This window comes from Anomalospiza imberbis, chromosome 11, assembly GCF_031753505.1.
Source record: "Anomalospiza imberbis isolate Cuckoo-Finch-1a 21T00152 chromosome 11, ASM3175350v1, whole genome shotgun sequence".
Lineage (NCBI taxonomy): Eukaryota > Metazoa > Chordata > Aves > Passeriformes > Viduidae > Anomalospiza > Anomalospiza imberbis.
In genome coordinates, this window is record NC_089691.1 from 20,723,291 (window position 1) to 20,738,049 (window position 14,759).

The window sequence follows — 14,759 nt, forward strand, 5'->3', positions numbered from 1 at the left end:
AGCTGCCCCTACATTAAGTGTCCTCCTTTCTTTGGCGTCAAAACACATTCCATTTTTTTTTCCCCCCAGTCTGCTGCAGTTTGAATTCCACCACTGGCAGAGATGAGATGACTAATCCAATTTCCCTCTATGCAAAGAATCCTCTTGCATTTCTCTCTGCACTTCTACTTTTTCCCTGAATAGCCGTCATTTAATGCCCCGTTATCTTGGATGGCACTCATTTAGTGGTTTATTAAGCAGTAATTCAGCAGCCTGTTATCAGTTCCTACTAGAGCTGGGGAAAATATGCCAGCCAAGTATGTGAGATTTCCGCAGAATTACAGCAGTTTTGTGATTTTTGGATTAGAGAAAAATTACCCCAAAGTAATAGATATGAAATGTTTTCCCTGCATTTCATTATTGGCCCGGTGCTAAAGCTCCCATCAGGCTATTCCTACTGTAGATAGTCTGATTTTTATTTCTGTTTCCAACCCAAGCAGCAAAATTCTACAAAATCACAGAGAACTCAATGGACTGAGAAATCCTAAATCTGGACTCAGTTTTTCTCCTGCACTTATGTTCTTTATGAATGCTTCCAGGTGGGAAAAAGACATAAATTAACTTTTTAGAGCTTCTTAAAAACCAGGGAGTTGATGTGAAGTAATGGGCAAGGGTAGAAGCCAAAATGTAGAGGGATCAATGTAAATCCCAGCTGGAAAAAAACAGGTTTGCAAAATAATTTTGATGATAGAATAGTTGAAGGCTTGATTGGAAATTACAATTTGTAAAAGTTAATGAAAATAGTATTTCTTTAATAATAAATCATTCCTGCTTCCTATCCTGTTTGGATTTTAACAAATAATGAAAGTAGAGATAATAGGGAGGAGGTGAGAGAGTGACAAAGCAGCTGAACTGGCACTGGCCAGAGTTAGGGAATTTTTCATATCTGCTCATGAAAAGCATTTCAGGTTCTGGTTTCCCTCTGGAAACTTGCACAGGAGGCACAGGAGGACAAATGGTGCAAACCCTTCCCATGGCCTGGCATTCCAAGTTTTCCAGGCTCCTCTCTGGGGTGAGAGCCCTGGGAAGGGTTAACAGGGACACCTCAAACCCCAGTTTTGGGCTGCTGCTGTTTCTGTGCAGCTTCAAAATGGTGTCAAATACAGACATCAGGAGGGGACAGGCAGTGTCTAAACAGGATAATTTCCAAATTTCCCAGGATTTTCAGCCTTCTGACATGGCCAGCAACATTTCCACCTCACGTGTCCCTGGCTCACAGACCTTTCTGCATTCCCCCCTCCTTTCAGCTGGGTTTTGTTTTGTTGTTTATGCTGTCATTTCTTTCTTTTTTTTTTTTTTTTTTTTTTTTTGTGTTGGAGAACACATCAGATAAAGGTCATTTTTCCTTGAATGGAAAAGCACAGTGATTTTGACAGTGAGACATTCCCAGCTTGCTCTACACCAGAAATGTTGATATTAGCTCCTCTAAAATAGAGAGCAGATACAAAAATTGCCTGAGCAACTCAATGGCTGGCAGTCATTTCCCCAAAAAAAAGCATTTGCAAAGTTATGCTTGTGACTTCTGCTAATTCCAGGGTGCCATTACTGGAAGGATTTTAACTTCATTTGCATTTGCTCACGAAAAAAAAAAAAAAAAAAAAAAAAAAAGATCATCATGAAGGTATTAAACAGCCACAAAAGATGATGGCTTCAAATAGTGTCTTTTGGCTGATCCATAATCATTTGCTTTGGCAATTTTATTGGGGAACATTAAGGCTGATCACTAACTCTGTGTTTCTAATTATTTCTGAAATATTGTGCTTCTTTCTGTGCTGGAATGCAGAATGAGCAGAGCAGTGGGCTGGTTGGGATTGCAATGTTCTAACTGGGTTTTAATCAATGAGTGATAATGAGAGCCTGTGTTTTGACTTTCCCTTCTTAATTGCCAGTAATAAAGCAGATCTTCATTGATGATATTTAGCAGAGTTCAGTTTCATTCATCTCTGTTTATTCTGTCTATTTTGAAAGTGCCTGGGAGCTTTCAGCGTGCTAGACACAATAACAGAATATTCAATGCTAATTATATTTTCCTTGCCTGATATTTTCCACAACAGAGGATGATGCTGCCTTTTCCTGGGGAGTGATTGCACCTCCCTGTTTTCAGCAGGTTTCTGGAATGCAGGAGGAGTCAAAGGATAAAACCATGTCCAGTGAAATCCCAACCACATTTTGCTATTTGAATCTCTATTTTCCTTCTGTGGCTCATGATACTTGAGAGGTTTTTTGGGTTTTTTGGTTTTGGTTTTTTGGGGTTTTTTTTGGTTTTTTTTTGTTTTTTTTTTTTTTTGCCAGGATGCCAAAATAAGAATTAAACATAAATATTCTCAAGATGAGGCTCATCTGCAAGTGCTGCTGGCCAGGAAAATTCATCTTACCCAAACAGCCACAAAAAAGCCACACGAGGTCTGATCTATCTCAGGTAGATCTTCAATGGCCAATTGTCAATTTTGCAACCTGATTTTTGGTCAAGAAAGACCATTTTTTTCCTAAAAGTTTAAGCTCCAAATTTAGTTTTGATCCTTCAAATGGATGCCAGTACTGTGATGACAAATGGATGCGAATCAGTCAGTCAATACAATAAATATTTTGATAATATCCTCCCTGAATAATCTAATTTAAATCAGGACCTGCCTTAGGTTTAAAATGTTTTAAATATCCCTTGCATTCCTCTTCAATTATATGTAAGAAAATAAAGAGTTTTTAAATCTTGCCTGGATCATTGCTTGAGATGATTTATATCCCAAGGTTTTCTTCCTGAGTTATCAATCATCTGAAAGCAAGAAGTAGGTGGCAGCCTGAAATTTCTATATCAGATCTTTCTGTGTCCTGAGGAATTTTTGCCATGGCAGTAATTTGGGCTGCAAAAATAAATGGTCTCCACGTGTTTTTCTATTATCTTCCTGATCTCAATTATTTCTAAGTGTTATCCCAGGATATAAACCTTGCTATCTATATATAAAATCATCACTGATGTCAGGGTCTTACAGCTAATTCCTGACTGGTTTAATTCATGCCTCTTACTAGTGAGAAAAACAAGCATCTGGGAAGGAGCCATTTTGTTCCAGTAATTCAAAATAAATAAACCAAATTTAAATAACTTGTACAAGGAGCTTAAACACCCACCTGCATTATAGTGCTGTAGAATGGAGATTGTATCTGGATTTCTACAAGGTCTGAGACTCTCAATGCTGCAGAACCAAAATACAGCTTCACATTACAACAATTTTCCTGTTGAGCATAAGTGGGACTCACCAAGGGTGGTCTCTGGAAACAAAGATGAATCATTGTTTGCTTCAGTAAATTCAAACTATTTGCAAACCAGCCTTTTCCATGATTTCTCTCCTGGCTGGATCTTTGAGTGCAGCAATTGTCCTTTGTCCCTCTCTGTCTCCAGAGTCCCTGGGTGGGAACGAAGCGCTGCAAAGACTCAACTGAGTCTGAAATTTCCCCAAATTCCTTTTTTTTTTTTTTTTCCCTCATTTTCTGTGTAAGCAGAACTGCAGTTTCTCACGTTGTTATTTGCTTATTCAAGTCAATGTTTGACCCTCTCACATTAATAAGGCATTGACAGGGCATCTATCAATGGAATTTGGGAGTCATCACACAAAATTCTAATGACAAAAATCATCTTAGCTTAATTACTCCCCATCCTCTAAGAGAGCAAAGCACAGTTACATTTTAAACAGGGAAAAGTTAGAGAGAAGCAAAGTGCTGGCTTTCTTTAAGTGGCAGGATATTAAATGATATAGCTGTTATCTTCTCCTGTAGCATAAATTATTGAATTAAGCCTTCAGTCAGTTTGGCAACAGTGCCAAATGAATATTACAGGAGTACAATGCAGCAAACAGAATCTGTCATTGAATCTGGGGCTCCCTCAGAACTGAAATTACAGTGAACAAAATGCTCATGCACTCGATTGGAAAAGGTTCATTATTATTTATTCATCCTGCCTAGTAACACAAAAAACTAATGAAATTTCATTGAGAAGGGGGCACGTCAGGATTAGTATCCATCAGAAAGGCACATCCCTCCAACTTCATCAGGGATATTTGTCTCCATAATTAGATGTCTGTTCCACCAGAGTTCTCCATCTGAAGGACATGCCCAAGTTCATGACATGAAACCAATCACCCACACTAATGAAAAGGTGATTTTCACCTCTTATTTCACTTGTCTGCATCTCTCACAATAGCACGAAGTCTTTGGGAGATCTTTTCATACAGCCAAAAAAAGTCAGGCCCGGGTAGGTATTTCAGCACTGTTGTTCACGTTTGTTTATTTTTCAGTAAAATATTCCATTATTAATACAGGTGACACATTGTGTATTTATAGCCCCTCTCCTAGAGCACCTTTCCACACATCCCCACAATGAATTGTTCATAAATCTGTGCTCATCTCCAGTCAAAAGCTTAAATCAGTGCAGCTCCGCTGAATGCTCTCCACAACCCATCCATTAGGAGCAATTTTCTTTCTCTGCAACGTGAACTCCTGGTCTGGAATCTTTAGGGAATATTTGGGCGTTTGTATGGAACAGGATATCCTGTAAATCTGAGGTTTGGTTGTTGTGCTCGGGGTGATATCAGGAGAAAATGTCATATTTTGGCATTTAGGGATCCATCCTAAATTATTTTGGAATCAGAATGTGTGTATCTGTTAGATGGGTAATAAATTTGCTGCTACCCAAATGTATTCCTAGAAAGTGTTGAAGCAATCCTGGTTATTATAGAACTTTTAAAAAAATGTTGGGAGTATCACATTTTGACAAAATCTTTTGTCACTATATATATTTAATTGAAAAAGGCTCATAATTCTCATGACTATGACAGTTTTTGCATAATACTTCCTTAATTATCACCTGTGATATATTACACCCTAATTTTCTATGCTAGGTTCTGACAATAACGGTTACATTAGGAATTAAATCTGTATTTTATGACTTGATTGTTTGTTTTCATACCCAAGGAAAATATGTAGTCAGACCATAACCTGAGCATGTTGTTTGCTACATCGGCCTCAGCTCACCATACCTGCCCCACCATAGAGTTCCTGTTTAAATAACAGAAAAAATATTGGAATATTTGACTCATTTCTCAAGGAAAAAAAAATGACAGGATGCAGAATCGACTTACTGAAAACATTTCAAATTTTTGTGCCATTTTGGGCTGGAGGAGCCATGATTAAATAAGTTTTATCTCCAAACTCAAATCAAGAGTGGGGTTCTCCGAGTGAGCCACAGGCAACTTCCATCCACCACACATGGGAAGAGGGGACAAAGGAAGGGGCACTTGGAGTGCCAGCTCCTGTGAAATGCCAGATTCCAGCTGTGCCTCATTTCATCTGCTTGCCCTCATTATTTTTCAAATCTCAGGGCAGGGGCACAATTTTCACACTGTCTCCCAGATGAAATGGCCTCAAGTTGAGACAGGGAAGGTTTAGATTGGATATTGGAGGAAATTTCTTTATGGAAAGGGTTCTAAAGGATTGGAACAGGCTGCTCAGGGCACTGGTGTCATCACCACCACTGGAAGTGTTCAAAAAAGTGTGGATGTAGCAGCTGAGGACATGGTTGAGTGGAGATGTATTGTAAATGCAGGTGAGCCCACTGGGAAGAAACGCTGATGTGTGACTCCAGCTCAGAGGCTGAATGATTTCTTTATTATAACTATGCTATAACACATTAATATACTATTTAAAGGAGATACTGAAACTACAAACATACTTTTCTAACTACCATATCCAGCTCCTCACAACTCGTGCCCCTCTCTGAGAGCCCAGCCACAGGTGGGTTGGATTGGCCATCAGCTCCAACAATCCTCACCAGAACCCAACCAAGCAATCACCCCAGGGAAACAATTCTCCAAACACATTCCACATGGGAAAACAAGGAGCAGAAATAGAAATTGCTTTCTCTTTCTTCTCTCTGTGCTCCTCTATGAAAAAGTCCTGAGAGAGAAAAGGATGTGCCTGCCACAGTGATGGTGCTGGGATGGATGGATCTGTTGCTCTGGAAGTCTTTTCCAGCTGCAATGAATCCATGATTCTGCACAAGGGATGCCTCACACTCTTGGCTGTCATCTTAAAGACAGTTCCATTTATAAACCCTGGGCTTGAGTGCCAAATTCCCCATCATTACTGAGAGTTGTTCTGACTTCAGCAGTGCCAGGAGTTCCCCCCGTGTGCCTCCTCACTGCCTTCCCTTCTCCCAACATCACAGGGAGCTAAATGTCTCCCTGGTTTGGTGTCTGCTAGCAGAGACACTGTGGAATTCCACCAACACTCCCAGTTTGACTCTTTCAATAGCAGCTGAGACTTGAAAGGAGCCCTGTGTCTCTGGAGCTCTGAACATCAATATCTGAAGGGAGAAAACACATGAAAGTTGAAGGCCCTTGAGGAAAATCCTGCAGGTCTTAGGTTGCTTCCTCCTGCTCAAACCTACAAAATCTAATCTGCCTTTCTGTGTGTCACTGCTTCACTCTCAGAGAGCTGGGTGGCACTGGGAGGGACAGAGGGAATCCTGCCTGTGCTCCTGACAAGTTGGGGTTTTTTCCACACATTTTCATGACCATTTTTCTGCTTCATCTTTTCCCATCTTCTCTCCCAGTGTAAAAATCCGACTCCTTGAAGAAATGTGTGTTACTTTAGGTGGTACCAAGCAGTGTCTCATCCATTACCACTCGTTTTGCATCTGTCAGGCTCCTTTTAAAGTCCTTGAGTTCCCTGGTCCAGGCCTTTGAGGCAGGAAATAATAATTTCATTCTGCTTCTGACAAGATTCAATCAAAAACCCCAGTGCTCTTTGCAGGGAAACACTCCATGGCATTTAAAAATCTGTGCACCCCATAAACTCCCTGTCTTCCAATTACAAATTACCTATACCTTCAGCTGAAAAATTAAACAGATTTTGAATAAGTTGGATTTTTCATAGTTTTTCTGCTGTCTTTGGAAGGGGGAAGGGTCTAATTCGCCTGTCCTATCCCTTTTGCTTTAACTGACAGGTGTTTTACTATCACACTGATTTAAAAGACGCCTCTTAATCAGGTGTCAGCTTTGGCCCATAAAGTCATATTAATGTTTTGGATCAGATATGAAGCTCTATCTAAGGCACATTAGGAAAGATTCATTAGAAACTCACTACCCCTGGAATTTACAGCCTTCCTGGAACTTAATAGCCTGGATAAATTCCTCCTTATCTACTTTGCTTATGTGAATTATGGCAGTTTTGCATTTAGAAGCTTCTCCTTATGATCTTCCATAAGGATTTGCTGATATGGTACATCCAGAATCATGGAATGGTTTGGGTTGGAAGGGACATTGAAACTCATTCACTTTCACCCCGCAGGGACACCTTCCACTATCCCAGGTTGCTCCAAATCTTGTCCAACCTGGCCTTGGACACTTCCAGGGATGGGGCAGCCACAGCTTCTTTGTACTCCCAGCCCACCAGAATTCCCCATTCCTGGTCCTGGAGCAGTGAATCCTCTGGAGTTTGGCTCCTTGGAGCTGATTCTCCCAGGCAAACCTAAAACCTCTCCCTGCAAATAGATCATGATGTTTCTGGGTCAATCTCAATTTCACCAAACAGATTTTATCTGCTTCCACCAAGCAGCTTGGAGTGATGGTAATTCCAACTCCACTTTGCAAAAAATCCTAATGGGAAGGAAGATCTGTGTAGCAAAGGGATAAAAGTCAGCTAATTTACAATATCGGCCTACTGAGTTATCCAAACTCACATTACAGCCTGGGCCTGGGCCAGCCTAAACTGCTCTTGGAATGTTCTCCTTTGCATTTCCAGCTGGGCAGAGACCTCACAAGGAGCTGAATATGAATCCAGCCAGAGTCAGAAACAGGAAAGAACAGGGAGCAGGATTTGGCTGGAAATTAAGTTGATTAAGTGTGAACTCCAGATTTGTGCTTCTTTCTCCCTGTCTGGATGAGGAAGAGCATAAATATATAAATATTTATTATGGCTGAGTAAAACCTCATGAACTCCACTTGACAGGAATATCAGGGTGTGACATATCCACCTTTATTGTCCATAAAGCAGTGACTGGAAGCACTGGGACACCCCTTCTTCCATAATTATGGAAAAATCAGGGTTCCTCCTCTTCCATTAGTACTGTGTAAATGCCTGGATTGGCTGAAGACAATATCATGTAATGAATGAAGGAATGATGATTCATTTTCCTGCTTTAGCTTTGAATTCAGGCTGGCATAATTATGGTTTTTATGGAGATCAAACTGATTTGGCATCATAAAGAAATACATTTTAAGTTCTTATCAAACATTCCATAACAAGAGTTTATATTTACTTTCAAGCACTATGATGAGGATTCATACACAATTTTTATGTATAGAAATGATACATTTAATCAAATATTCATATTCCAATCAATGTTTTTAAAAATATGAACTATTTAAACCTTAACAAAAGCAAACAGCCCCACGAAAATGCATTTGTCATGTGTATCTCTGGAGAAATCATGGTGATTGTATTGAACCTGGAGGATGGAGAAGAAATATATGTCCATTCTCTATAGGAAACACAAAAGGATGCATCAGGAAATTAGAAATGACCAGCCTGACCTTTTCTATAAATAAGAGATGGACTCCTAGGACACCATTGGCTCTGAGAGTGCACATCATTTCTCACAAATTTGATGTTATTCTCTGCTGCAGATCAGCCAGCGAGGAAAGGATATTAAAGAGAGAACAAAACAACACCAAGAAGCTGCCTTTACTAAAATTCATGGGTGGTGTTTTTGTGACAGGGACTGTGACATGTCCACTGGAAAGGAGCTTTTAAATATTGTGTCCTTATTCTACACATTAAGGGCATGGCAAGGGGATATAAAATTAAGATATTCAAGAGTCTGCAAATGACAAATGAGTCTAAATTCCATTTAGGAAAAAACATGGGAAACTAATCCCAGGTTTACCAAAATATTTACATTTTTATGAGGTGAAGTAGGGGTTTTTATGTACATCAGGTAGTTCACCACTTGCCCAGGTGGATACAGGGATTTAAAATGCAGAACAATGATCCCTGGGTCATTTTGTGGCTTCAGAAAAACTTCTCCCTGGCAGTTCTGGGAAGGTAACGAGAAGGACTGAAGAAATGAACCCAGAAGGGAAGCAAATTCCTCCCAAAGAAAAGACAAGTCAAAGGGTCAATTGTAGAAACAGTGAAAAAAGAAGCCTTCAAATTTGTCAAGGGACTAAACCCAGAAGAGTGGCAGGACAAGAAACAAAGATTATTTAAGTAACCCAGAGAGCTGCTCTGCCTTGCCCTTGTGGTTTGCTGAACAAATCTCCCCTGCTCCCCAGAACAAGGAAGATCACCATGAAATTTGGAAATAATTCTGATTTGTCTTGCAATTAATAATTTCATTTTGGATATTAAATAAAGTTTGATTATGTAATGCCACTCCTGTTTTAAAAGGATTGAAAATGAGAAGGGAAAAAAAACCCCAAAACACCAATAAACAAGCAGACAAAAACCCCATCAACAACCCTAAACCCAGGCCAGTATAAAAAAATCATACATAAAGTATACAGAAATAATATCTCAAGGGATGGGAAGGGTTAGAGGAGAAGGAGGTGAGTGATACCCCGAGACTTTGCTGTGAGCAGGGAAGACCAAACCCAGAACCACAACTGCACAATTCCATCCTTTCCTGCTGCCAGTCCTGCTGCACAGCACCAGGATGAGGTGCATGGGCACATGTAGCAGTTGGCCAGGGAGCTTCCACGGGAAACATGCAAAGCAGCTTCACTGTCACCTGCAAAATAAATCAGCAGCAGCTGAGCTCTGCGATTTTATTATCAATCAGCCTTGAAATATTTCCTCCTTAACAGTCCAGTGTCTGGAGCTGGATTCTCTGGTGGATATAACAGCAGACCTTAACTTGCAGCTGAAAGCAAAGGACTCCAAAGGACAATTTTATGTGGAAGGACATACTAAAGACATCTAATCTGAAATTATTGTTTTTCTTTCACAGGGGAAGAAACCCTTCATGGGCCTATTTTTATCCAAGAGCCATATGATATAACTTATTCCATGGGCTCAGCAAATCCAGAGATCCTCCTGAACTGCACAGCTAAAGGATATCCACTGCCATACTACAGGTGAAGTCAACCTTGGGGAAATACTGTCTCACTGTGACTCTTTGAATTGTGTTTTAGTCACTGCACCACCAGAAATAAACCCTAAAAATCTGTTGAGTGCTCACAGCAAGAATATACAAAGTTTAGAGTAAATTTGAGGAACGAAGGAAAAATGTTTTTGCTGCTTTGCTGTAAAGAAAATTAACATAGGAAAACAAAATAATTGAAAATCATCCCCAAAGTATTTAAACATATACAGAATTAATTCTGAATCCACAGAACTGCTGTGAAAAATGGGAGAAGGGAAGCACTGAGCATCTGTACTCGATAAAACTTCCCATACATTAATAAATGCTTGGAAAGCAGAAGAGCAACATCCTTCCCTTTTCTAATTCCAGCATTTCATGTGCATATTTATGGTGTTTGTTTAGAGAAACAGCTCCAATACCTTACAAGAGTCACTTAATAAAACCTTGGTACAGAGGATTTTTTGTTTATTTGGTAACTATGGATTCATCACTTACAATATAACTTGTTGCCCCAAGAATCTGGAAATCCAAGCTGGATAAAAAGAAAAGCTGGGAATCTAGGGAAAAAAAAAAGACATTGTGCTTTCTTCAGAAGATAATGGGGAAAGTAATGGTTGAGGTGAAGGAAAATTATATATAAAAATAAATCATTCATGCAAGGCATGAAAGAAAATTGTGTCCTATGAAATGCTTAGAGAATATTTATTGAAGGGATTTTAACTGCTCCGACCACAGCCTTCCCTGGAAAGTGCCAGCTTGGCTTTTGGACTTCATGGCTTGATTTGTCCCAGGACATTGTGTTAGGAAAGGAACCCTTAATTTCTTTAATTTCCTTTATGAAAGGAACCCTTCATTTCCTTTTCACAGTGCAACTTCTCCTCCTCTGAGTAGAAACCCTCACGTATTTCCCAACCCATTCGTTCTCCCTGTTCTCAACATGAACATCACCTGGTTCAGGCCATGAATTTCAAGTCTTTCCATATCATCCACCCTTCTGTTTCAGATTTAAGCAGCTTCCTAGAAAATTCCTGGACTCTTGTATCCCCCCACGGATTCCTCACACCCACAAAGAGCAGACAGCAGCTTCCACCAGGCAGGAGAGCTGGAAAGTCTCCCCCATCTCATATTTGATATCCATATTTTACCTTTAATTTTTTCTGCCCACCCATTAATTAAATTCCCTGGGTTTTTTATCACCATTCCCATTTTTTTTTTTTGCAAAGCCTCAGTGGCTCCAGGGACATGAGATCAACATCTGGGGATGGATCCTGGAGCCCTGAGGTCAATTAAAAGTTATCAGACAATCACTGCTGCAATTACACCACGATTTGGAGGGAGCAGGGAGCTTTTCACTTTTTTTTTTTTATTTCACCACAGCTAATGCTGCCTTTGTCAGATAAGGATTGAGCCCATATATTTAAAGTTCCAACAATTTTAGATAAATCAAGCCCAGTATGAAATTTTAATCATCTCCTTTGCTGAGTGATGGCAAAGAACAGCAAGGACTGCTGGAAGTTTCTCTTTGATTCAGAAATACAGAACCACTCCAAGAGGAAGAAAGTTAGATACCAGTTAATCTGCTATTTAGCAGTTTTTACATCAAGAAATATGCTGATAAATGCCTTCTCTTGAAATAAAAAATGCTTAGCTTTTCCTAAAAGTTTTATTTTAATAGGTACTCTTTTATTCTTATAGACCTGTGGTATATAGTGATAACTTTTTGCAACTCCTCCTCAAAATGTTGTGTGTCTGAGAAGCACAGTGCAAGAATTGTGTAGAAACGTAGGTGGAAGGGCTGAGTAATAAAAATGAGACACAGTTTTCCCTTTGGAAGTAACAGAGAACACAGATTACACTGCAAACAAAAATATGGATGGAAGCATCTCTGAAACCACTGAGAAATCTATATAAATGTTCTGATAAACATAGTTTTATCTCTTATGTCTTTTTTATAAAGTCAGAATTGTCTACATTATCATGTACATTATTCCAGGTGTTTCCTGGTGTGATGTTGGTGGTAAATAAACACAAATTTTAAATTAGATTTATAATTTTTTGCACTTAAGCTTTTTTGGTTATAGTCACCAGAGGGTTTATCACCAACTAACTCAATTAATTTTACTTTTTTTTTTTTTACTTCCAGCCTATCCATGAACACCTTGCAGTGTTTCCAGCAGTATTTTGACATTTTTTGTTTGATTTCAGGTGCTGTCTTTTCCTGCACTTCCATTCAGTATCCAGAGCAATCCCACAATCCTGAATTTTCATGCAAGTTGGAAACTGAGGGTTTCCTCCATAATCTTCTCAGGGAGGAGTCAATGGAACTAATAAATAAATCCAAGGGCAGCATAAGCGGCATTGGTTAGAACAACATTTTAATATTTCAGCCCAACACAGAGTGCTGCACTAAAAGGAGATAAAGAGATTCAAATCCAATCCAAATCCAAGCAGCACGAGGATAACTGGAGCACACAAATGAAAGGGAGGGAACAGAGCACAAAGTCTACAAGGATTGCAAATGGCATCAAATATGTCCATAATCATTGCATCAAGCTGGAGAACCATTCCCAGTAATCCCAAAAATCCACTCTGGACAAAGAAATTGCAGCCCTGCTCTCATGTGCTTTTCCCTGGAATGCTGTTCCTTGGCTCAGTGCAGATTCTGCCTCAAAAGTGGGGTGGGATTAAAAACTCCTTCACCCTCTGCTGCCTTGTTCACGGGCAAGAGTTTTTTACACTTCCTATTTTCTTCCTCACTGGAAGTGCTGCACATGAAGGGAAGTTTTGCAAATCCTTTTCTCAATTACAAGAAAGCCTCAGGTGGCTTGGCAGGACATTTCCATTTGAATGCAAATAATCTAAGAAATATAGAACACAATGAAGTCATAAAAATATTGATATTTTTATTATAGCAGCACACTGAAAAGAGAATTTATTAAATCATGTGAGCATACACCCACTCACAGTCCTTGGGCTGGTAGGGAACTGATCAATTCAGCATCAGAATATAGGAAATTTTTTAAAGTTTAAAAAATAATTGGTGAAAAAAAAAATCCAGAATGTATTTCCCATAACTGAGGAAAAATATTTCCCAATGGTTGCATGAAAAAATTCACAAAAATACATCGATGATCTCTGCCTTAACGGGCTTATGTTAAAAATTCCCTAAAATAATTATCCAGATTTCTGTGTATTAATACACTGCAGAACACACAAAGTCATTAAATCATTGTCTACCACATGAATTCATTAATTCGCTTCCTTCAGTGATGTAAACATATTAATTAGGGAAAAAGCCCACACCAGGAGCTGAACCCCTGATCTATATGCAAAGTTTAATAATCATTGTACCATGGTGATTAGAATGATTATGAGAATACTGTGAAGAATTCATTTGCAGCAGCTAAGCCAACGTCTTCACATTTGTTTGGAAAAACAATTATAGATCTTAATTGGGAGCCATGCAATGATGACAGCAGTTATTTTAGTGATTGATTCTGAAATTAAAGAGAACTGGCAAATTAAATACCAGAATATCTTAGATTAGAAAATGGAAAGCTTTAGACAACTTGGAGCATATGTAAATCCTGAAATATGGCAAAATGCTAACGGTAATACCCTAAAATAACAGCAAAACCTAAACCAACTAAAGCAAATATCAAAAAGGAATTGAGGAGAGGTACAGAAACACCAAAAATCAGTTGGAATTCGTAGGAAGAATTCCTGAGAGTTGAGTGTTGCACCCAAATTTTTCAGCGTGGATGCATCCATGAAAGGGGGAGAGCAACCCAAACAAATGATTTCACGTTATTAGAATTTGCTCACAGAATTCCATTGATTTCATATTTAAGCAGTCATTATCTTTCAAAACAACAAGGGCTCACTTGAAGGTCAGGGCACTCCCTGTACTCGTGGAGATTTCCCTTGGAGCACAGAATTGCATTTCAGAGCCCGGTGTGGAAATCCTCTGGCACAAAACCAGCTCCTGAGCAGTGTGGGTGTGTGGAGAGAGGGCTGGGAGGGGACTCACAAAATCCTGTGCTGTGTATCCAGGTCAGATTTCCAGGGATAAAGTGTGAGTTTGCTTCAGTTTCCTACCTGGGGGAACTGCCCTCACTGTCAGGAGCTCTGCAAATAAGCAGAAATGGATCATTTTTATGCTGTGATCCTTCAGAGGATTAACAAGGAGATGATAGCCCTTGGTTTGGGCACTGCCAGGAACCCAAAGTTTGACATTGGCAATTTTTGTATGAGCCTTCCACCCAATGGAGGGCTTGGAATCACACCCAGAGATCAACACAAATGATAGAGGCTGAGGAGGTGGCTCTGATATAAAATCAGGAGAAAAGAATACCCAGTTGTGTAGTTTTAGGATTGCTGACCACCTGAAAAGTGGCATTAACAAACCCAAAACTTGCAGGCATCAGTGGCTGAGTCCTTTATCCTTCCTTTGGCCCCCACGTGAGCAAGGAGAATTCAACCCTAGCGTGACTGATGGCAAAGCTACAAGAATTGCCTTCCTGAAACACATAATATTTATTTTCTTTGAAAGAGAAATTGTATTTTGACATCTGTAAACAGCTGGGTA

The 14,759-nt window shown here is 39.5% G+C and overlaps 1 protein-coding gene across 6 annotated transcripts in view; it reads left to right on the top strand.

The window, feature by feature from the left end:
* Positions 1-14,759, top strand: part of CNTN6 (contactin 6) — a 125,974-nt gene that overhangs the window by 34,420 nt on the left and 76,795 nt on the right. For 5 of the 6 annotated variants that reach the window (XM_068202326.1, XM_068202325.1, XM_068202324.1 and 2 more), the window contains one exon: positions 10,037-10,163. In XM_068202326.1, the coding sequence (XP_068058427.1) occupies positions 10,037-10,163 (127 nt within the window). Of the gene's footprint in view, positions 1-10,031; positions 10,164-14,759 lie in introns of those variants that run through there. The other variant, XM_068202330.1, reaches the window with a different exon arrangement.